General features: G+C 47.2%; 1 protein-coding gene across 4 annotated transcripts in view; it reads left to right on the top strand.

Annotated features, from left to right (window-relative positions):
• Positions 1-445: 445 nt before the first annotated feature.
• The window catches only part of ripor3 (RIPOR family member 3), a 37,608-nt gene continuing 12,526 nt past the window's right edge, over positions 446-25,527 (top strand). For all 4 annotated transcript variants that reach the window (XM_070843716.1, XM_070843708.1, XM_070843699.1 and 1 more), the window contains exons 1-2: positions 446-576; positions 21,372-21,470. In XM_070843716.1, coding sequence (XP_070699817.1) covers positions 21,373-21,470 — 98 coding nt within the window. In that variant the 5' untranslated portion in view covers positions 446-576; position 21,372. The remainder of the gene's footprint in view (positions 577-21,371; positions 21,471-25,527) is intronic.

Here is a 25,527-nt window from a genome sequence, read left to right as displayed (position 1 = left end):
AGTCTGGTGTGTTTGAATAGCCTGATACAACAGCTGTTTCTGGTTAACCAAGAATAACAAACTGAGCCTGTCAGTGTTACAAACGAGCACTTTTAGTGGACCTATACTGGGGTGTTTTGCTTAGAAGAGTTGAGAGCTAAAGAGAGGCAGAGAAGAAGAGAGAGGAAGGAGGGTTAGGAGGATGAACAGCAAGAAAACGATGAGAGTTGACAAAAGGAAAATAGCAGCCGGTCAGAGGGGGAAGTGCTGAAAGAGGAGGAGAGAAACTCAAGGAGGAGGGGGGAGGCACAGCTGGGGACCTCGGGGAGGGAGGAAGAGGAGAGAGAGAGGGGGAGAGGGAGGGAGAGAGAGAGGGCGAGAAACAGGAGGGGAGCTCAGGCTCTGTGGTGTTTCAGCCTCTCTGACGTTGGAGCTGCAGCACTGAGCGCTATCAGGGCCGAGCAGGCAGCTGCCAAACCCACCGACACACACGCACACACACACTCAGAGCTCCCCGGGGGTGTCGGACATGACTCTGTGTCTGCTGTGGAGGACTCGCACTGACAGCTGGGACTGAGCGTCTCTTCGTCCACTCAGGTGAGTTTACAGCTTTTACCGCCGTTGGGCTTCGTTTTTCCTGCTGAATTCTGGGAGTTTGGTGTTTTTTGTGCTGAATTCTGGGAGTTTGGTGTTTTTCCTGCTGAATTCTGGGAGTTTGGTGTTTTTCTTGCTGAATTCTGGGAGTTTGGTGCCTCAGATTCTTTGGTCCAGGATATGGACGGAGGTCTGGGGTGATGGGGGCTGCTATGAGGCTCCTGGGGGGGGTCTAAACTGTTGCCCCTCTGACTGATGGTGTTTGGATCAACTTTATCTAAGCACTTCCACATGTTGTGCTGTCTGTCGTTGCCGTGGAAACATGAAGGGTAGTTTCCGTAGTGACTGTGTGAAGTTCCTGAGGTCTGCTGGCATGGTCACATCCGGGGGGGGCGCTGCTGAGCCTCTCTGAACGTCCTGTGAGCTGCAGGCTGTGTTTTTATGAGACGTGTCTGACTCGTGTGTTTGTTTCCTCCTGTTTACATGTGATGTGTGTGTCGTCATGTGTGTCGTCATGTGTGTGTCGTCGTGTGTGTGTTGTCATGTGTGTGTCGTCATGCATGTCGTCGTGTGTGTCGTCATGTGTGTTGTCGTATGTGTGTTGTCATATGTGTGTCGTCATGTGTGTTGTCATATGTGTGTCGTTGTGTGTGTTGTCATGTGTGTCGTTGTGTGTTGTCATGTGTGTTGTCATATGTGTGTCGTCGTGTGTGTCGTAATGGGTGTCGTTGTGTGTGTGTCGTTGTGTGTGTTGTCGTGTGTGTCGTAATGGGTGTCGTTGTGTGTGTGTCGTGTGTGTCGTTGTGTGTTGTCATATGTGTGTCGTCGTGTGTGTTGTCATGTGTGTCGTTGTGTGTGTTGTCGTGTGTGTCGTTGTGTGTGTGTCGTTGTGTGTGTTGTCGTGTGTGTCGTAATGGGTGTCGTTGTGTGTGTTGTCGTGTGTGTCGTCGTGTGTGTGTCGTGTGTGTCGTTGTGTGTGTTGTCGTGTGTGTCGTCGTGTGTGTCGTCATGGGTGTCGTTGTGTGTGTGTCGTTGTGTGTGTTGTCGTGTGTGTCGTAATGGGTGTCGTTGTGTGTGTTGTCGTGTGTGTCGTCGTGTGTGTGTCGTGTGTGTCGTCATGTGTGTCGTCGTGTGTGTCGTCGTGTGTGTTGTCATATGTGTGTCGTCGTGTGTGTTGTCATGTGTGTTGTCATATGTGTGTCGTCATGTGTGTCGTCGTGTGTGTCGTCGTGTGTGTTGTCATATGTGTGTCGTCGTGTGTGTTGTCATGTGTGTTGTCATATGTGTGTCGTCGTGTGTGTTGTCATGTGTGTGTCGTCATGTGTGTCGTCATGTGTGTCGTCATGTGTGTTGTCATATGTGTGTCGTCATGTGTTGTCATGTGTGTTGTCATGTGTGTTGTCATATGTGTGTCGTCGTGTGTGTTGTCATGTGTGTCGTTGTGTGTGTTGTCATGTGTGTTGTCATATTGTGTTGTCATGTGTGTTGTCATATGTGTGTCGTCGTGTGTGTTGTCGTTGTGTGTTGTCATGTGTGTGTCGTCATGTGTGTCGTTGTGTGTGTCGTTGTGTGTGTCGTAATGGGTGTCGTCATGTGTGTGTCGTCATGTGTGTCGTCGTGTGTGTTGTCATGTGTGTTGTCATATGTGTGTCGTCGTGTGTGTTGTCATGTGTGTTGTCATATGTGTGTCGTCGTGTGTGTTGTCATGTGTGTTGTCATATGTGTGTCGTCGTGTGTGTTGTCATGTGTGTTGTCATATGTGTGTCGTCGTGTGTGTTGTCATGTGTGTGTCGTCGTGTGTGTTGTCATGTGTGTTGTCATATGTGTGTCGTCGTGTGTGTTGTCATGTGTGTCGTTGTGTGTGTTGTCATGTGTGTTGTCATATGTGTGTCGTCGTGTGTGTTGTCGTTGTGTGTTGTCATGTGTGTGTCGTCATGTGTGTCGTTGTGTGTGTCGTTGTGTGTGTCGTAATGGGTGTCGTCATGTGTGTGTCGTCATGTGTGTCGTCGTGTGTGTTGTCATGTGTGTTGTCATATGTGTGTCGTCGTGTGTGTTGTCATGTGTGTTGTCATATGTGTGTCGTCGTGTGTGTTGTCATGTGTGTTGTCATATGTGTGTCGTCGTGTGTGTTGTCATGTGTGTTGTCATATGTGTGTCGTCGTGTGTGTTGTCATGTGTGTTGTCATATGTGTGTCGTCGTGTGTGTTGTCATGTGTGTGTCGTCGTGTGTGTTGTCATATGTGTGTCGTCGTGTGTGTTGTCATGTGTGTTGTCATATGTGTGTCGTCGTGTGTGTTGTCATGTGTGTTGTCATATGTGTGTCGTCGTGTGTGTTGTCATGTGTGTTGTCATGTGTCGTTGTGTGTTGTCATGTGTGTTGTCATATGTGTGTCGTCGTGTGTGTTGTCATGTGTGTCGTTGTGTGTTGTCATATGTGTGTCGTCGTGTGTGTTGTCATGTGTGTCGTTGTGTGTTGTCATATGTGTGTCTTCGTGTGTGTTGTCATGTGTGTCGTTGTGTGTTGTCATATGTGTGTTGTCGTGTGTGTTGTCATGTGTGTCGTTGTGTGTTGTCATATGTGTGTCGTCGTGTGTGTTGTCATATGTGTGTCGTCGTGTGTGTTGTCATGTGTGTCGTTGTGTGTTGTCATGTGTGTTGTCATATGTGTGTCGTCATGTGTGTCGTTGTATGTTGTTGTGTGTTGTTATGTGTGTGTCGTCGTGTGTGTTGTCATGTGTGTTGTCATATGTGTGTCGTCGTGTGTGTTGTCATGTGTGTCGCCGTGTGTCGTCGTGTGTGTGTTGTCGTGTGTGTTGTCATGTGTGTTGTCATATGTGTGTCGTCGTGTGTGTTGTCATGTGTGTTGTCATATGTGTGTCGTCGTGTGTGTTGTCATGTGTGTGTCGTCGTGTGTGTTGTCATATGTGTGTCGTCGTGTGTGTTGTCATGTGTGTTGTCATATGTGTGTCGTCGTGTGTGTTGTCGTGTGTGTTGTCATATGTGTGTCGTCGTGTGTGTTGTCATGTGTGTTGTCATGTGTCGTTGTGTGTTGTCATGTGTGTTGTCATATGTGTGTCGTCGTGTGTGTTGTCATGTGTGTCGTTGTGTGTTGTCATATGTGTGTCTTCGTGTGTGTTGTCATGTGTGTCGTTGTGTGTTGTCATATGTGTGTTGTCGTGTGTGTTGTCATGTGTGTCGTTGTGTGTTGTCATATGTGTGTCGTCGTGTGTGTTGTCATATGTGTGTCGTCGTGTGTGTTGTCATGTGTGTCGTTGTGTGTTGTCATGTGTGTTGTCATATGTGTGTCGTCATGTGTGTCGTTGTATGTTGTTGTGTGTTGTTATGTGTGTGTCGTCGTGTGTGTTGTCATGTGTGTTGTCATATGTGTGTCGTCGTGTGTGTTGTCATGTGTGTCGCCGTGTGTCGTCGTGTGTGTGTTGTCGTGTGTGCTGTCATGTGTGTGTTGTCGTGTGTGTGTCGTCGTGTGTGTGTCGTTGTGTGTTGTCATGTGTGTGTCGTCGTGTGTTGTCATGTGTGTGTCGTCGTGTGTGTGTTTTGGTTGTGCCTCGTAGTCCTGTTAGTTTTCCAGTTTTCGTTGCCTGTTGCCATGGCTACCCAGGTGAGGAGAGCGCAGACCCAGGGTTTCCTCTTCCTGTCACCTCTGACCTCTCACACAGCTGTGTACCGCCGCCCAGTGTCCAAAGTAATAAAGCAACACTTACCTAAAAACAACAAGGAGCAACGACAGAGGAAGTTAAACTTCTCACGAGTTCATTTTGAGCTTTTGCTGGAGAGAGAAGTTCTGTCTGCTGTTGCCATGACTGAGAATAACAGAGAGAGAAATGAATAAAGAGTTTGACTTCATGAGAGGCAGCAAACAGAGAAGCTGCTGCAGGTTTGAGTGGACTGGAGCAGGACGGAGCAGATTCAGGAACATCAGCACGAAAATACACGCTGGAACACGTGTTCCCTCAGCAGGTAACAGGTAACACGGTTAGAAGACTAGAACATACAGACAGACGGGCATGTACAACATCTGCTCTTCACCAAGGTCACAGCTCTCTGTGGAGGTCCTGCCAGAGCACATCTACACTTTAATGTTCAAACCACATCTAAGAAATATGGTACCTGTGGAGCAGAGAAGCTGCCTGTCCAGGTGTGACTGATCCCAGACCAGCTGAGGGGTCTCAGAGCGGTAGGTCCTCCTGAGGAGCACCAGGAACCATCTGAGGTCCTCCTGAGGAACCATCTGAGGTTCTCCTGAGGAACCATCTGAGGTTCTCCTGAGGAACATCAGGAACCATCTGAGGTTCTCCTGAGAAACATCAGGAACCATCTGAGGTTCTCCTGAGGAACATCTGGAACCATTTGAGGTTCTCCTGAGAAACATCAGGAACCATCTGAGGTCCTCCTGAGGAGCACCAGGAACCATCTGAGGTCCTCCTGTGGAACCATCTGAGGTCCTCCTGAGGAACATCAGGAACCATCTGAGGTCCTCCTGAGGAGCACCAGGAACCACCTGAGGTCCTCCTGAGGAACCATCTGAGGTTCTCCTGAGGAACATCAGGAACCATCTGAGGTTCTCCTGAGAAACATCAGGAACCATCTGAGGTCCTCCTGAGGAACCATCTGAGGTTCTCCTGAGGAACATCTGGAACCATTTGAGGTTCTCCTGAGAAACATCAGGAACCATCTGAGGTTCTCCTGAGAAACATCAGGAACCATCTGAGGTCCTCCTGAGGAACCATCTGAGGTTCTCCTGAGGAACATCTGGAACCATTTGAGGTTCTCCTGAGAAACATCAGGAACCATCTGAGGTTCTCCTGAGAAACATCAGGAACTATCTGAGGTTCTCCTGAGAAACATCAGGAACCATCTGAGGTTCTCCTGAGGAACATCTGGAACCATCTGAGGTTCTCCTGAGAAACATCAGGAATCATCTGAGGTCCTTCTGAGGAGCACCAGGAACCATCTGAGGTCCTCCTGTGGAACCATCTGAGGTTCTCCTGAGGAACATCAGGAACCATCTGAAGTTCTCCTGAGAAACATTAGGAACCATCTGAGGTCTGAGCCCAGAGTGGACAAACTGGACCTTTAGTGTTTCTACAGTGAAGTGACAGCCTCCTCCTGTCTCTCTTCCTCCATCTCTCTCTCCCTCCCCTTCTCCTCCTCCTTTCTCTCTCTCTCATTCTCTCTCCCTCCTCCTCTTCCTCCTCTTCCTCTCTCTCTTCCTCTCCCTCCTCCTCCTCTTCCCCCCCCCCCCCCCCCCTTCCTCCTCCTCCTCTCTGTTTCCCATGAACTCCTCACTGAGTTCAGTTCAGACAAACAGGGAGCAGCCAGAGAAAACATCAACACAAGTCAGGATCAGCTGACCCTCTTCCCCAAAAGCTCTTTTCTTGTAAATGCATGACTTTTGATGGCATAGTTGCACATCAGCCTCTTTGTTTCCAGTGTTTCCAGTACGTTTCCCTGGATTTAAACTGATGTGGAACAGACAAGTCGACTCAGAAACTCGTCTCTGAGGTTTGGGTGGACTGACCCCACACACCACACCACACCACACCACACCACACCACACCACACCACACCACACCACACCACATCACACCACATCACACTACATCACACTACACCACATCACACTACACCACATCACACCACATCACACTACACCACACTACACCACACCACACTACATCACACCACATCACACTACACCACATCACACTACACCACATCACACTACACTACATCACACTACACCACATCACACTACACCACATCACACTACACTACATCACACTACACCACATCACACTACACTACATCACACCACACCACACCACACTACATCACACCACATCACACTACACTACATCACACTACACCACATCACACTACACTACATCACACTACACCACATCACACTACACTACATCACACCACATCACACTACACCACATCACACTACACCACACCACATCACACCACACCACACTACACCACACCACACTACATCACACCACATCACACTACACCACATCACACTACACCACATCACACCACATCACACTACACCACACTACACCACATCACACTACACTACACCACACCACACCACACTACACCACACCACACCACACCACACCACACCACACCACACCACACCACATCACACCACATCACACCACACCACACTACATCACACCACACCACATCACACTACACCACATCACACCACATCACACTACACCACACTACACCACATCACACTACACCACATCACACCACATCACACTACACCACATCACACCACATCACACTACACCACACTACACCACATCACACTACACCACACCACACCACACCACACCACACCACACCACACCACATCACACCACATCACACCACACCACACTACATCACACCACACCACATCACACTACACCACATCACACCACATCACACTACACCACACTACACCACACCACACTACATCACACCACACCACATCACACTACACCACATCACACCACATCACACTACACCACACTACACCACATCACACTACACCACATCACACCACATCACACTACACCACACTACACCACATCACACTACACTACATCACACTACATCACACTACACCACATCACACTACACTACATCACACCACATCACACTACACTACATCACACTACACCACACCACACCACACCACACCACACCACACCACACCACATCACACCACATCACACCACACCACACTACATCACACTACACCACATCACACTACACTACATCACACCACATCACACTACACCACATCACACCACATCACACTACACCACACTACACCACATCACACTACACCACATCACACTACACTACATCACACTACACCACACTACACCACATCACACTACACTACATCACACCACATCACACTACACCACATCACACCACATCACACTACATCACACTACACCACATCACACCACATCACACTACACCACACTACACCACATCACACTACACCACACCACACTACACCACATCACACTACACTACATCACACCACATCACACTACACTACATCACACTACACCACATCACACTACACCACATCACACTACACCACATCACACTACACCACACCATACTACATCACACTACACCACATCACACTACACCACACCACACTACATCACACCACACTACATCACATCACACTACACCACATCACACCACACCACACTACACCACACCACATCACACTACATCACACCACATCACACTACACCACATCACACTACATCACACCACATCACACCACACCACATCACACTACACCACACCACACTACACCACACTACACTACACCACACCACACTACACTACCATCAGGCTGAGGAACAGAACAAGAAACATTGGGGTTTCCTGAGCAGGCGCTCGGCTCAATGTGGGATTGTAACTCAGAGGTCCTGAACAGTTTCCTGTGCTGCCCAATAAAGCCAGAAAGCAGTAAAAGTCCTCAGAGTGAGCTCTCCATTTAGGATCCCATCATAGCAGGGGGGGCTGACTGCCGTACCACCATTGACCTCCACCAGCAGGTAAAGATGAGGAAACTGAGGGCTGTTGTTTCAGTGTGAAAGCTAATTAACTCTGTAAGCAGCTGAATCAGAGAGCTTTTATTCTACAGTGAAACACGTTTGCTGGCCTGAAATCTCGTTGTGTGAACCTTTAACCAAAGTGCTGTTTTCCAGTGGTGGTTATCGACTGGGCGGCTCCTGGTCACGTTTCAGATGTACCAGAGAAATCTCACCTCCAAACATCTCAGTGTTTCATTTACACGACCGTCCGAGTCCCAGAAGGTCCTGATTGCCAGGACATGAAATACAACTCTGTGCCCCCCATTGGTGGATCTCATTCCCAGTTCATCAAATACTGGAGCCCCCGACCGTCTTACATCCAAACAGGGGTAAAGTCCTGAGGCTGCTGCAGATTACGTTTTGGGTTCAAATACGAACGTTACCCACTAAACGTAAGTTTCACACAGCACATGGACCTCCAGGGTCACAGCCTGCTGTCCGATCCGTCCAACGCCGTCCACCTCCACGTGTGGACGTTAAATCAGCTTTCATAGAGAGTAAAGAGGCCAAATGATTCATATGAATGTGTATCAGAGCTGTGTTTCTTCTTCTGACCCTTCAGACTGATCTGGGGGCCCCTGGGTGGGCCCGACCCCCAGGTTGAACCCCCAGGACTGAAGAGTGTGACTGTATATAAGGTGGATCAGACAGTACTGCTACTACTAATACTACTACTACTGTAGAACTGTGAATGAGAACATGTATATAAGAGTTCCCTTAACTCATAAGAACCCTCTGAGACATCAGTGTCAGAGACTTTTTAAATATTCTGGAAATGTCCCTTTACAGCTTTATCCTTGACTTTAACTCCCAAAGTCCCTCAGTGACGGCTACTGAACTTCCTGCTGCAGTCATGTGACCCTGTGACCATTTCCAAAATGGTGGTCTGCCTGATTAAAACCTGTTTCATATCCCCCATATTGTTCTTATGGGTTAAGTTAAGTTTTTACTGAAGAGATGTGAGCTCTTCCCCCACAATCAGATTTTTCTTCAGCTTTAGTCTTGTGTGAGCTGCTGTCTCTGCCCAGAGAGAGAAAATATTTCTTTAACACAGCCTGTTAACGACCTGACAGCCTGTCCAGTAAATCACCATCCGTCCCCGGGGGTCCGGTCTAATAACACAGAGCTCAGCCCCGTCACTCGGCCTCTCTGACCCCCCTAAAACATTTAACTACATTATAAACTACAGGCCAGCAGGACCAAACCTTCACCTCCGTCATTATTTTAGCATTTTAGCATATTTTTAGTGTGTCCCTGTCAGACTGCCTGCTGTAGTTATTTATATTTTCATATCTGACTGCTTTACTTTACTGTAATTCTTCTCAGTTTTAGAGTTTTCGGTTAAACTTTCCAGGGAACTTAACACAAAGCCCAGTGAGAACCAGGAGGCAGCGTTTTATGTGCCCTGATTTACAGAGAACTTTACAGAAACGTGGATCTACTTTGGTAGCCGCTGTATCTGTGATAGTGGGTCCAACAGAGCTGAACCAGCCCCACCGGTGTACCTCAGCACGCTGTTACTGCTGTAATAAATCTATCTCACACATTCATTTCACACCGTAGAGGAAATGACCAGAGCTGCTAGTGTTGACTACATGTGTTCATTTATTCTTAAAATAAATTACTCTGGTTTCCATTCGTTTTACCCCACTATGACAAAGGAACGAATAATAAAATAATAAGGCAAGGCTGGTAGGTACTAAAACTGTTGGAATTGGCTGATTCACTTTGAAAAAATGTATGAACTGAAATGAAATACATACAAATCAAGTTCAAGTCCAAGTTCTTCATTTTTCATGTGCACTAATTACAGTGGGGCTCCTCCAACAACTGCAGATAAATGTAAAACATGTAAAATATGTAAAGCATGTAAAATAAAATGTAAAACAATACATAGCCACCAAGCTAGCATCATGCCACCAGTATTCAACATAAATAACACTGCATACGGTTGACAGACAGCAAATATAATTTCCCAGCATGTTTAACAACAGTAGCAGCAAACCAGCTACGTCACCGTCCCCAAATCAATATGAGGATTTTCATGAACAATCGATCGACCATGTGTAGCGTTGCTGAGGCAGCGAGCTGAACATGAGATGATCACTCGTGCCAAGTTTTTCAAGATGGCCGACAAAAGCTCCAGATCACAGGCTCGCTGAGCGGCGATCAATAATGTAAACTGTTGAAGGATGTGATCAGAGTGATCATGTGATCCAAAGTGTCAGTGAGTTCAGAGGGGATCAGTCTACTTCCTGCCGCCTGTGTGTCACAGTCTCCTGTGGTGTTCAGGATGAGGACCTGAAGGAGGCTCTGACTGCGTCCCTGTTGCTATGGTTTCTCCAGCCAGTGCATTAGTGTGACTGAACTACTTAACTTATAACCTGCACTGTCACGACGTTGTAAACTGTAAGAACTGCCGATCCAGAGCCTCATTTTCTAGAATACTGGTTTACTGGCCACACACACTGGCTAATACTTAAATATAAGACATTTTAACCCAATCAACCCAAAGTGTGAACCAACAAGAGTAAAAATATCTGGATGCCTCTTTGTGGCCTTTGTATATACAGTGTGTGTGTGTGTGTTATCATCTCCCAGCATGTGGTGTGTGCCCCTGTTTGAGCCCTGGAGCGTCTCCTGTGTTTACCGCTGATAGGCGATGACGTCGTTCACGGTTTGTCAGAGCAGCTTCACTTTACCCAAACAACTCAGAGACGTCAGGAAGTGAAGCTTCAGGTTCAGAGAAGCTTCACTGAGGACAACGAATCCCAACTGATCCTCCTCAGGTCTGAGCTGGGACGGCCCATCATTTAAAATGTTCGTGGTCTCTGGAGGCAGAACAAGAATTTCCCTTTCACACTTGGGTGACAGTCCAGGCTGGCTGAGCGCTGCCCTCAGGAGAAAACAAAGGCGGAAAGCCTTCGTCCCCAAAGAACGAAGCTGCACGTTTTTATTTCCGGAATAAATCATCACACTCGTCTTCCAAGTGGCCTGAACAGCTGCAGCACCACCGCGGTGCAGTAAAGTATGGATATGTGAGGAGAGTTTTAGGTTTCTGTCCTCTGACATGTGGCACATGGTTTAATGCGTCCATACGTTCAGATCTCAGGACCCCCACAGTCCTGGCAGCCGTTCAGGCTTTGAGGCACATTTTCCAAACCCGAGCGGCCGGGCGGCTCGTCGGGTCGAAGCTCTGCCTGCTGGGCCTCATCTGCTCTGTCCTCCTCTCAGATATCAGGTTTCTGCTGCATGAGGAATATAAAGTAGAAAATCCACACTTTCTTTAGAGAAGCCTCCCAACTGCAGCGTAGGACGTCTCTGCACAGACAGGGTGTGTAAATAATAGACTTCTACAGAGTCGTGGGCTCAGCTCTCAAGGCCACCTTCATTCCTCTGAAAGCTGCTCAGTGGAGCATGAAGCCAAAAAGCTTCCACTTCCGGGTATAAAAGTATCCGGATCTTCCTCATTGTTGGACCCAAAGAGCCTGGAGGACTAGCGTCCGGGCCTGCTGAGCTAACTTCTTGCTAGATCTGTGCTAACTTCCTGTTAGATCTGTGCTAACTTCCTGTTAGATCTGAGCTAACTTCCTGTTAGATCTGAGCTAACTTCCTGTTAGATCTGAGCTAACTTGAATGGGATAAAATGATTTAATTGTGTGGCTCTTCTAGACTTGGTTTAGGGTTAGATGTTTTCCGACTGAATGAATCAAAGTGATGGTGAAATGGGTCGTTTACCCTCTGATTTACGGGTGTTTCTTTCACAATAAGAGTCTGTGAGAAAAAGTCTTTTTGGGCCCAACAGTGTCACCTGATGGACGCCATTGTTGTAGTTACACGGTTTGGCCACCAGGTCAGACTGGCGTCAGGGCCCGGAGACCCTCCTGAGGGGTGCAGCTGTGTGCTAACATGTTCACAGTAGCATCTTTATGAAGCCAAACCGGCCGGCCTCACTCTACCACTCTGCTGCTGCCGTCTGATCTCGTCCACTTTCCAGGAGAACAACGGTTCACCTGCATCAAGCCTGTTAGTTTGGTTCTCGTGTTCCCTGGTTATGTATGTATGTGTGTCCTGTTTTATTTTGAAGGGCTCTTGTCTCGTCCCTCCTCAGTCATTTAAATCACAGGAGAGCCAAAAATCTGAGCTTCTCCAGGCTGGTTGGAGTAAACATCAGCTTCAGCTGCAGAGGTTAAACAGGTGTGATGATGTGTTTGAGGACATCAGGTTACACTGAGACTCTGGAGGGAAAAGATTTAGTCATTAAAGATGGACGCTTCAAACTAAATGGTTATCCGTTACATATTACGTGTCCACCATCTTTGTTGTAGTCCAAACATCAGCTGGAGTGTGTGTGTGTGTTTTTGCTTTTCACTGCTAGAATGAACCCACTGGCCTCACTCCCTACAGAGAGGTATCAAATACACACACACACAGGTTCACACACACACACACACACTGTTACATGAGTTCTGTTACTGTTACAGGGGACTGTTAGTGTTATATGAGTTCTGTTACTGTTACAGGAGGACTGTTAGTGTTACAGGAGGACTGTTAGTGTTACAGGAGGACTGTGACTGTTACAGGAGGACTGTTGGTGTTACAGGAGGACTGTTAGTGTTACAGGAGGACTGTTGGTGTTACAGGAGGACTGTTAGTGTTACAGGAGGACTGTTAGTGTTACAGGAGGACTGTGACTGTTACAGGAGGACTGTTAGTGTTATATGAGTTCTGTTACTGTTACAGGAGGACTGTGACTGTTACAGGAGGACTGTTACTGTCACAGGAGAACTGTTACTGTTACAGGAGGACTGTTAGTGTTACAGGAGGACTGTGACTGTTACAGGAGGACTGTTACTGTTACAGGAGGACTGTGACTGTTACAGGAGGACTGTGACTGTTACAGGAGGACTGTTAGTGTTACAGGAGGACTGTTAGTGTTACAGGAGGACTGTTAGTGTTATATGAGTTCTGTTACTGTTACAGGAGGACTGTTGGTGTTACAGGAGGACTGTTACTGTTACAGGAGGACTGTTACTGTTACAGGAGGACTGTGACTGTTACAGGAGGACTGTTAGTGTTACAGGAGGACTGTTAGTGTTACAGGAGGACTGTTAGTGTTATATGAGTTCTGTTACTGTTACAGGAGGACTGTTGGTGTTACAGGAGGACTGTTACTGTTACAGGAGGACTGTTACCGTTACAGGAGGACTGTTAGTGTTACAGGAGGACTGTTACTGTTACAGGAGGACTGTTAGTGTTACAGGAGGACTGTTACTGTTACAGGAGGACTGTTGGTGTTACAGGAGGACTGTTAGTGTTACAGGAGGACTGTTACCGTTACAGGAGGACTGTTACTGTTACAGGAGGACTGTTGCTGTTACAGGAGGACTGTTACTGTTACAGGAGGTCTGTTGGTGTTACAGGAGGACTGTTACTGTTACAGGAGGACTGTTAGTGTTACAGGAGGACTGTTACTGTTACAGGAGGACTGTTGGTGTTACAGGAGGACTGTTACTGTTACAGGAGGACTGTTACCGTTACAGGAGGACTGTTACTGTTACAGGAGAACTGTTACTGTTACAGGAGGACTGTTACTGTCACAGGAGAACTGTTACTGTTACAGGAGAACTGTTACTGTCACAGGAGGTCTGTTACCGTTACAGGAGGACTGTTACCGTTACAGGAGGACTGTTACCGTTACAGGAGGACTGTTAGCGTTACAGGAGGACTGTTACCGTTACAGGAGGACTGTTAGCGTTACAGGAGGACTGTTACTGTTACAGGAGGACTGTTAGTGTTACAGGAGGACTGTTACTGTTACAGGAGGACTGTTACCGTTACAGGAGGACTGTTACCGTTACAGGAGGACTGTTACCGTTACAGGAGGACTGTTACTGTTACAGGAGGACTGTTACCGTTACAGGAGGACTGTTAGCGTTACAGGAGGACTGTTACTGTTACAGGAGGACTGTTAGTGTTACAGGAGGACTGTTACCGTTACAGGAGGACTGTTAGCGTTACAGGAGGACTGTTACTGTTACATGAGTTCTGTTACTGTTACAGGAGGACTGTTAGTGTTACAGGAGGACTGTTACTGTTACATGAGTTCTGTTACTGTTACAGGAGGACTGTTACTGTTACATGAGTTCTGTTACTGTTACAGGAGGACTGTTACTGTTACATGAGTTCTGTTACTGTTACAGGAGGACTGTTACTGTTACAGGAGGACTGTTGGTGTTATGTATTTTAATACCGTCAACAACCTGCAACACTGCGTAAAACGTAAAGACCAGTCTGCGCTTTCTGCTGCAGAAAGAATGAATCCTCTTTCTGTTCTAGTTTTTACTTTAGATCCATTCCAACTGGAACATGCTAACATGCTAATATGCTAACAACGCGTCCTGCGGCAGTGAAATGGGAAATAAACTGGTCCGGTGTGAAAACCAGGCGGCCGTGGAGGCAGAAATGAGGCTAATTACTGCGAACTGGAGGAGAGTGATTACCGAGAGACCAGACACACTGACACACCACACCCTCCGAGGGGGGGGGCGCAAAATCAATTCCTCATGTCCAGCTCTACCATGTGTGTGTGTGTGTGTGTGTGTGTGTGTGTGTGTGTGTGTGTGTGTGTGTGTGTGTGTGTGTGTGGTGTGTGTGTTTGTGTGTGTGTGTGTGTGTGTGTGGAGTGTTTTAAGGGAGAAACGCTGGCTGAGATCTGGTTTTAAATTATTAGTCTTGACCTGCAAGTGATTTATAGGGTCCCATGTGGTGAGGGGCCTGTGTGTGTGTGTGTGTGTGTGTGTGTGTGTGTGTGTGTGTGTGTGTGTGTGTGTGTGTGTGTGAGTGTGTGTGTGTGTGTTTTTGTGGGGTCTGGCTGTAACCATGCAGCAGACCTTCACAAGGGGCCCGTCCATCATCTGTGGTGGCAAACACACACACACACACACACACACACAATCACACACACCACACACACACACACACACACACACACACACACACACCACACACACACACACACACACAAACACAAACACCACACACAAACAACACACACACACACACACACACAAACACACAAACACCACACACAAACAACACACACACACACCACACACACACACACACACACAAACACAAACACCACACACAAACAACACACACACACACACACACACACACACACACACCACACACACACACACACACACAAACACAAACACCACACACAAACAACACACACACACACACACACTTGGTCTTCATCACTCCAGGAATGTTCCTCCCTCCTTTCACATGGAGTCACATTCCAGATGTGATTTATTTTTTGTTGAGCAGAAGCTTTAATTACACCCAGTTTGTATGACTTCCTCACTCGTCTTCCTCACATAAACATCTCTCCATCTTTAGAAGTTCTTTATAACCCAGGTAGCCGTGGTTCGCTGAGAGAACATATCTGAGGCTGCTTCAGGAAGGTTTTTGGCGTCTTTTCTGACGTGTTCCTGTTTGTCCGACTCTCCTCCTCCGGTCAGCCCGGTGTGGAAGTCCTCCCCCCGTTTCTGCTCCGTCAGTGTAAACAGACAGCTTCAGCTCAGCAGACCTGCTGTAAACAGCAGCTGAGCTGGAGCTCTGTCAGCTCCCCACAGACTGACAGAGTGAAGCGGGACTTCAATCATCAGGTTGGGGTTCGTTTTGCAACAATGACGCTGCTCGCTGTCCGTTATCCTGCTTAATACTGTGGCGCTCAACCTACACACTGCCCCCCCACACACACACCAGTCTATGGGCTCTATCTCATCAGCGTGTCCCATCAGCACTGCCCAGCTCAGCCAGGTAAAGACACAGTTAAACAGTTTTTACTCCCTACGACAAATGCACCAACACTATCCGACTTCAAATACCAGACTCAAAGTGAACAACAACATCCCCCGTTAACGCCGCTCAGCATTCCACGCCGCCGGCACTAACCACTTATTCAACACCACCCGCTCACGGAGGAGACCCCTTGGTTCGCCAACAGGAGCCCTTACCAGCCATTCACTGCTACTACAAGTCCCACCGCAACAATTACATCCACAACATCAGTTCCACCTGGCTACAACACACGGCTTCATACTAAAGAGACAAAATACTGACTGAAAAACAGTTTAATTGAATTGAAAATTATTATATTGCTTCTGCTATCAGAATGGCCTATTCATAGTGGTCTATGATACAGAAATAATATATTCTGCTATACAGAAATAATATGTGGAAACAGCACTCTGCTTTTATGTTGTTTTTTAGGCTGCTTTCCTAAACGCTGTTGCTTTTTAAATGTCTTGTTTTTTAATTGTTGCACTTTGAGATTTTGTACCTCCAAATGCAAAGTGCATTATAAATACAATTTATTATTATTATTATTAGGTTCTGTTATACAGAAATAATATGTTCTGTCATATAGAAAAAACATATTCAGCAGTCTTTACTGTGCTGCACTACTACTGAAGTTACTCTTCACTAACTTTACTTTCACCCTAATAACCACAACCAGGCGGGCGGCCAAGCGGAGATGGAGCCGGTCTGTGGCAGCTGTCAAAGACTCAGCTGGTCTGATGGCGGCGGCTCTGTTGCATTCTTTAGTTTCAGCTGGTTAACGTGGCGCTCAGCCAGGACTCAGCTATTTTATTCTGCTGCCAAGGGCGGATATTTCATTTCACCGGGGGGCGGTCACCAAATGTGCTGTCACTGTTGTCCCAAAAGAACAGTAGTAGGAAACTGTGCAGAGAGGGTGAAAGCGGTGAGTTAGCATCACTGTCGCCAATAATGATGGTAAAGTTCACTGAAACACTGTGACTGGACATCAGTGTGTTCATGTTGAGGGTCAGTTCGCTCTCAGAGTAAAACCCTTTATCCGTTTCCATGGAAACAAAGGGGGTTCTGACTAATACCTGGAAAGTGATCAGTCCTGTCAGTGTAATGAAACTGAGTTTAACACTCAAGCGAGTAGGCCAGGCCTGAGTAACACCCCTAGAAACACCCCTAGTAACGCCCCTAGCAACACCCTTAGTAACGCCCCTAGTAACACCCCTACTAATGCCTTTAGTAACACCCTTAGTAATGCCCCTAGCAACACCCTTAGTAATGCCCTTAGTAACACCCTTCGCAACACCCTTAGTAACGCCCCTAGCAACACCCTTAGTAATGCCCTTAGTAACACCCCTAGTAACGCCCCTAGCAACACCCTTAGTAATGCCCTTAGTAACACCCTTAGCAACACCCCTAGTAACACCCCGACTAACGCCCTTAGTAACACCCCTAGTAATGCCCCTAGCAACACCCTTAGTAATGCCCTTAGTAACACCCCTAGTAACGCCCCTAGCAACACCCTTAGTAATGCCCTTAGTAACACCCTTAGCAACACCCCTAGTAACACCCCGACTAACGCCCTTAGTAACACCCCTAGTAATGCCCCTAGCAACACCCTTAGTAATGCCCTTAGTAACACCCTTAGCAACACCCCTACTAACGCCTTTAGTAACACCCTTAGTAACACCCTTAGCAACACCCCTAGTAACACCCATAGTAACGCCCATAGTAACACCCCTAGTAATGCCCCTAGCAACACCCTTAGTAATGCCCTTAGTAACACCCCTAGTAACGCCCCTAGCAACACCCTTAGTAATGCCCTTAGTAACACCCTTAGCAACACCCCTAGTAACACCCCGACTAACGCCCTTAGTAACACCCCTAGTAATGCCCCTAGCAACACCCTTAGTAATGCCCTTAGTAACACCCTTAGCAACACCCCTAGTAACGCCCCTAGCAACACCCTTAGTAACACCCCTAGTAACACCCATAGTAACGCCCTTAGTAACACCCCTAGTAACGCCCCTAGCAACACCCTTAGTAATGCCCTTATTAACACCCTTAGCAACACCCCTAGTAACACCCCGACTAACGCCTTTAGTAACACCCCTAGTAACGCCCCTAGCAACACCCTTAGTAATGCCCTTATTAACACCCTTAGCAACACCCCTAGTAACACCCCGACTAACGCCTTTAGTAACACCCCTAGTAACGCCCCTAGCAACACCCTTAGTAATGCCCTTATTAACACCCTTAGCAACACCCCTAGTAACACCCCGACTAACGCCTTTAGTAACACCCCTAGTAATGCCCCTAGTAACGCCCCTGGTAACACCCCTATTAACGCCCCTAGCAACACCCTTAGTAATGCCCTTAGTGACACCCCTATTAACACCCTTAGTAACGCCCTTAGTAACGCCCTTAGTAACATCCTTAGTAACGCCCCTAGTATCACCCCTAGCAGCAGAGACGATAACCAGTCCCTGCCGAGCCGAGCTGAGCTGATGCTCTCTAGAGATGGAGGGATTTCCCAAACTGAATAAGAAGCACAGGTAGAAACAGTGAAGCTCCTCGCTGGCTCAGTGTGGTTGGAGCTCAGATATCTTCTGGAAACATCATTGACATCCACACATTTAGCTGCTACGTCCTCCAGACTCACGTGGAGTATTAAGCTAGCAGCTCCAAGGTACCAAACGTAGAGGATCAGCTGAGTGAGATCTGAGTGGATGAACATTTAATGTTGTTGGCAGCGTGATTCACCTTCCCCCTTCAGAATGAACAGACAGGAAATGATAACGCATAAATAATGATTATCCTCTTAAAACAAAAGACTTCCTCTACAGGGAGAGACTGTGTGTGTGTGTGTGTGTGTGTGTGGTACAGTATAAGCTTTGGTTCGCAGTGATCAGACCTGGTTTCTCCATCACTCCGTCTTGTTATGTTTGGTTGCTCGGTGACTCTGTTGCTTCTGGCATCAGTCTGGGTGAGTCTGAACTACTTTCTGCCTCGATACTGGCTGAAACTGACTCCAGAGGCTCAGTTACCACCAGGAAAAAGTGAAAGGAGGCGGGAGGGAGGGATGGATGGATGGAGGAAGGGATGGAGAGAGGGATGGAGGGAGGGATGGAGAGGGAGGGATGGAGAGAGTGATGGAGGGAGGGATGGAGAGGGATGGATGGAGGAGGGATGGAGGGAGGGGTGGAGGAATAGAGGGAGGGATGGATGGAGAGAGGGATGAGAGGGGGAGGGAGGGAGGAATGGAGTGAGGGATGGATGGAGAGAGGGATGAGAGGGATGAATGGAGGGATGGAGGGAGGGATGGATGGAGGTAGGGATGGTGGGAGCGATAGATGGAGGGATGGATGGAGGATGGATGGAGAGAGGGATGAGAGAGGGAGGGAGGGATGGAGGTAGGGATGGTGGGAGCGATAGATGGAGGGATGGATGGAGGATGGATGGAGAGAGGGATGAGAGAGGGAGGGAGGGATGGAGGTAGGGATGGTGGGAGCGATAGATGGGGGGATGGAGGGATATGCAGTATTTCCAAACTACGACTCATTCTGAACTTCAGAAGAAAACAGCTGATGAGCATCATGTAAACGAGAAGAACAGAGAAGTTGTTGTCAGGAACCACATGAAAGAGTGTGTGTGTGTGTGTGTGTGTGTGTCTCAGAGTGTGTGTGTGTGTGTGTGTGTGTGTGTGTGTGTGTCTCAGAGTGTGTGTGTGTGTGTGTGTGTGTGTGTGTGTGTGTCTCAGAGTGTGTGTGTGTGTGTGTGTGTGTGTGTGTGTGTGTGTCTCAGAGTGTGTGTGTGTGTGTCTGTGTGTGAGTGTGTGTGTGTGTGTGTGTGTGTGTGTGTGTGTGTGTGTGTCTCAGAGTGTGTGTGTGTCTCAGTGTGTGTGTGTGTGTCTCAGAGTGTGTGTGTGTGTGTGTGTCTCAGAGTGTGTGTGTGTGTCTCAGAGTGTGTGTGTGTGTCTCAGAGTGTGTGTGTGTGTGTGTGTGTGTGTGTGTGTGTGTGTGTCTCAGAGTGTGTGTGTGTGTGTCTGTGTGTGAGTGTGTGTGTGTGTGTGTGTGTGTCTCAGAGTGTGTGTGTGTGTGTGTGTGTGTGTGTCTCAGAGTGTGTGTGTGTGTGTGTGTCTCAGAGTGTGTGTGTGTGTGTCTGTGTGTGAGTGTGTGTGTGTGTGTGTGTCTCAGAGTGTGTGTGTGTGTGTGTCTGTGTGTGTGTGTGTCTCAGAGTGTGTGTGTGTGTGTGTGTCTCAGAGTGTGTGTGTGTGTGTGTGTGTGTGTGTGTCTCAGAGTGTGTGTGTGTGTGTGTCTCAGAGTGTGTGTGTGTGTGTGTGTGTGTGTGTGTCTCAGAGTGTGTGTGTGTGTGTGTGTGTCTCAGAGTGTGTGTGTGTGTGTGTGTGTCTCAGAGTGTGTGTGTGTACATTCTGTACTTGTTTCCACATGTTTGTCACAGAGGAAATAACTCCGTGGTCTCTTTTTTCTAGAATAATCTGACTTTAGTACGAAGCCTGTTTCTCACATGCAGTCTGTCCCGGACCTGCTCAGGAACATTTCCTGGTGTTCCACCATGAGACCCTGCAACACGTCAGGGGAACCACGATGTGTGAACGAAGGGACGATCCAACAACAGCACCGACGCCGATGGTGACGAGCTGGAGCGTCGGTGTCGTGTTCCAGGAACAACCTGCCACAAAGACTTTCTTTTTAACTCTTGTATTTGTCCAAATGCCATTACATACATACAACACTGAGCAGAGGTGGAAGAAGAAATAAAAGGAATGGGGATCATGAGCAGTCACTAGCATTCATCCTCTGGGAACCCCGACTCTGCTTCGGTCCGTGTCGTAGATCTTGAGATATGTTACTGGATTTTACTGGAGTCTGAGCTCTGAGTTGATCCATCTGTGCACCAGCATGTGCACATGTTTGCATGTCTGTTTGCAGCTGCTCTGTTTTTAAATGCGTCTCAGAGATGTTGGTGCCCAGTTTCCTGTTTTGGTTGAAGGGTGGTCCTGTTGATTTCAGTGTGTGTTGACGTGGAAATAGACAATGAGCTGAAAAAACAATGAGTGACGAAATGATCAGATAAAAAGCAGCAGTGCAGGTGTTGGTGTTTATTCCTATTCTAACCTCTCGGCTTATAAAAAACTAGATATTGATAAATCGGTAGATGTCGTTGAATTTCTCTGTGCGGGTGTTGTTTGTTGAGGGGTTGGCTTTTTGCTTCCACAGGTCTGATGTAAACCTTCGTCTTCGTCTTCGCCCTGTATTTATTATCCGTCTCTCTCCTCAGGATGTCGGTGAAGCTGCGATTCGACTCCCCGTCAGATAGAGGTTTGGTCCACAGGAGCCGCTCCTTCACCGGCTTCAGCTCTCTGACTGGACGGCAGCGGTGAGGGACACACAGCACCAGGACATTAACCTCTATATCTAGAAAAGGTGTTTGGGGAGATATCAGAAATCCTCTGCGCTTGTTTGACAGCAGCCGGCAGGCTGAGAGAGCCTCCGCTGTAGCTACAGCAGCGTTTAGACACACTGAAGGGACATTTACCTGCTTTAATGCTCTGCAGCTGGGCAGCTAATTAGTTATTGAGCCTGCAAACTGATGTTAGCATTTAGCACTTGGCTGAATGCTAACATCAGTGCTATAACATGTCATGTCACATCGACTAGTGTCGGCTCTCAGCTTTTCTCACTAATAATCAAACCTTAGTTGAATTCAACGAGCTCCATGGCTCACTGACTTTTACATTAACATTTTACTAAACGTTAAAACGTGTTCCTCACATTCTGTGCTGACACGTGTTCACATTTTTCATGCAGGAAGTTTATGTTCACCTTTGCTTTGCCAAAACTCACTGCTGTTAAAACAAAAAGAGTTTTAATGTGCTCAGCGTCTGAGGAATTATTCTGTCAGGATGAGTAACAGACAGAACGACGTTATTCATCTCAGTGAAATTACAATTAGACAGAAAGTTTGAGCAGCTTCATTTTGACTGTAACCGATCATCTGTTTTTCATACTGCAGAACAATGAAAGAGAGGACATAAACTTGGCTGTAGCGCTTTAAGATCTAAAACATGTGAAGCTAACTCATGTGGGGTGTGGCGGGACAGTGAACGCACCACAGACCGTAGGATGTCAACCGTTGGTCCCACGAGAGAGACGGAGAACAAAATGTCAAAAACTCAGAGCTGGAATGCACTTCCTGTGAAAAACACACACACACACACACACACACACACACACACACACACACCCTATTCATTGCTGAGCGTCTCCACTGACTGTGTGACACCGTGTGGCCTCCCATGATTCTTCATTATGGGGCCTTCACGGTGACGGGAACATAACACGGCCGGGCCGTAAACATGACACAAACACACCACACACACACAGCGACAGCGACACACACCATGAAAACACTTTTACAGCCCAGTCCATAATTACAGACGACATCCGAGTGACACCGTCCACGTGTGTGTGTGGACACAAACGCTCAGGACAAATGCTTCATTTTCAAACATTACTGAGCAGCTTATTTCATTGTACCTGTAACTCTGTAATAACTTTGTTCTTTTGACCGGATTAAAGAAGAATTGTTTAGTTTTTGGACCAATACTCTTTATCTTATACATGCTTCCTCTGGGTAATATTATCAGGAAGCACTCCATTTCCACTGTTATGCAGATGATACAGTCCTGGATGAGCAGCAACTTTCTGCTGCTAAATTCAGATAAAACTAAAGTTATTCTGCTGTAAACACCTCAGAGACACCTTTTCTACCAACATAACTGCTCTGGATGGCATCACTCTGGCCTCCAGCTCCACTGGGAAGAATCTGGGAGTCTGATTGATCAGGATTTGTCCTTTAACTCCCACATTAAACAGATTTCTAGAACTGCCTTTTTTAATATTGTATTGTATATTGTAATATTGCTATAATCAGGTCCATCATATCCACAGATGATGCAGAAACACTAGTCCACACATTAGTCACTTCCAGGTTGGATTATTTCTGTTCCTTATTATCAGGCTGCCCCAATAAGTCCTTAAAGACTCTCCAGCTGGTCCAGAACGCTGCTGCTCCTGTTCTGACCAGAACTAAGAGAAGAGACCATCTTTCTCCTGTACTGGCTTCTCTTCATTGGCTTCCAGTAAAATCTAGATTAGAGTTTAAAATTCTTCTCCTCACCTCCAAAGCTCTTAATGTTCAGGCTCCATCATCTCTTAAAGAGCTCATAGTACCGTACTACCCCACTAGAGCACTGTGCTCCCAGACTGCAGGCCTACTGGTGGTTCCTAAAGTCCTCTAAGGTAGTGATGGAGCCAGAGCTTTCAGCTATCAGGCTCCTCTCCTGTGGAACCTCCTTCCAGTCTGGGTTCAGGGGGCAGACACCCTCTCTACATTTAAGAGTGGACTAAAAACCTTCCTTAGTGATGAAGCCTATAGTTCAGGACTGGATCAGGTCTTGGACCAGCCCCTAGTTATGCTGCTATAGGCTCAGACTGCCGGGGGACTCCCATGATGCACTGGGCTCCTCTATTCTCTCTCCTCCTCTTCCTCTCCATCGTTATGTCTCATGTCAGCCAAATGTCTGCCTCTAACTTGGTATCTTCCCCGGAGCCTTTCTGTGCTTTCTCATCTCTCTGGTTCCTGTGGATCCTGGTCCTGGTCCTGCTGATGTGGTTCTCAGGTTCCTGTGGATCCTGTGGATCCTGGTCCTGGTCCTGCTGATGTGGTTCGCTGCTTCATGAATCACTGCTGCGGATCGTCGGCCACTCGTCATGTTTTTCAATAATATCATCCTGCTAATCTGTTAGTCACATTCCTGTTAGTGCTGAAGACACTGTTAGTACACTGGTGCTGTTTGTGTTGTCTGTCTCTCTCTCTGTCTGTCTCTCTTTCTGTCTCTGTCTCTCTCTCTCTCTCTGTCTCTCTTTCTGTCTCTGTCTCTCTCTCTCTCTGTCTCTCTCTCTCTGTCTCTCTCTCTGTCTCTCTCTCTTTCTGTCTCTGTCTCTCTGTCTCTCTCTCTCTGTCTCTCTCTCTCTGTCTCTCTCTTTCTGTCTCTGTCTCTCTGTCTCTCTCTCTCTCTGTCCAACCTCCTCCCAACATGGACCCTGACAGAAGCCGCCCACATTGATCCTGGGTCTGTTCGAGGTTTCTTCCTGTTAAAGGGGAGTTCTTCCTGTTAAAGGGGAGTTCTTCATCCACTGTGTCCTAATATAATATCTGATGCTGCTCTGTGGGGATTCTTGAATCCTTCATGTTGAATTCCTGAATCTTTGGTCTCTCTCTAATTAAAGAGTTTGGTCTAGACCTGCTCTTCATGGAAAGAGTCTTGAGATAACGCTGTTGTGAATTGGCGCTATATAAATAAAGATTGATTGATTGATTGATTTTTTCATTCACTGCCAGTTACACTCATACAATGCAGTAGATTGTAATTACTAAAAGCAAAATGATCGTTGGGGGAAAATGTGAAATGCTCCTTTTCATTGTGGCTGTTAGCATGTCTGTGGTGTCTGTCGTGTGCAGACAGCAAGAGGAAAGACGACACCAGTGTCTAAACAGACCGAAGTCCAATCTACTGGTTAGCACAAGCAGTTAGCAGGAGCACTAGATCCAGTTAGCACAAGCAGTTAGCAGGAGCACTAGATCCAGTTAGCACAAGCGGTTAGCAGGAGCACTAGATCCAGTTAGCACAAGAGGTTAGCAGGAGCACTAGATCCAGTTAGCACAAGCAGTTAGCAGGAGCACTAGATCCAGTTAGCACAAGCAGTTAGCAGGAGCACTAGATCCAGTTAGCACAAGCAGTTAGCAGGAGCACTAGATTCAGTTAGCACAAGCAGTTAGCAGGAGCACTAGATCCAGTTAGCACAAGCAGTTAGCAGGAGCACTAGATTCAGTTAGCACAAGCAGTTAGCAGTTAGCAGGAGCACTAGATCCAGTTAGCACAAGCAGTTAGCAGTTACCATGAGCACTAGATCCAGTTAGCACAAGCAGTTAGCAGTTACCATGAGCACTAGATCCAGTTAGCACAAGCAGTTAGCAGTTACCATGAGCACTAGATCCAGTTAGCACAAGCAGTTAGCAGTTAGCAGGAGCACTAGCCCCAGTTAGGACAAGCACTTGCTCCAGTTAGCATGAGCATAGCCCCACTTAGCATTAGCACAAACCAAACAAATAAACCAAAATGATCTAGTGGTCAAAATATGAGAGTAATATGAGACAAAAATCTGCTTTGTGTTAGTTACCCAACAGAGGCGCTAATGTTAGCGGCCACATTTGTGAACATGTTGAAGGATGTTTGATTGAATGAAATCAAACTATAAACGTGTTACCTCGGTGTGAATATCTGAGTGAAAATGCTTCAGTCGTGTCAGATCATAGAAGTGATCTGTGATCACAGACGGTGATCTGTAACCACAACACACCATCACTAATG

The sequence above is a fragment of the Pempheris klunzingeri genome, chromosome 2 (assembly GCF_042242105.1).
Source record: "Pempheris klunzingeri isolate RE-2024b chromosome 2, fPemKlu1.hap1, whole genome shotgun sequence".
NCBI lineage: Eukaryota > Metazoa > Chordata > Actinopteri > Acropomatiformes > Pempheridae > Pempheris > Pempheris klunzingeri.
The sequence above is the reverse complement of the archived record's forward strand: the minus strand, read 5'-3'. Positions and strand labels throughout refer to the sequence as shown.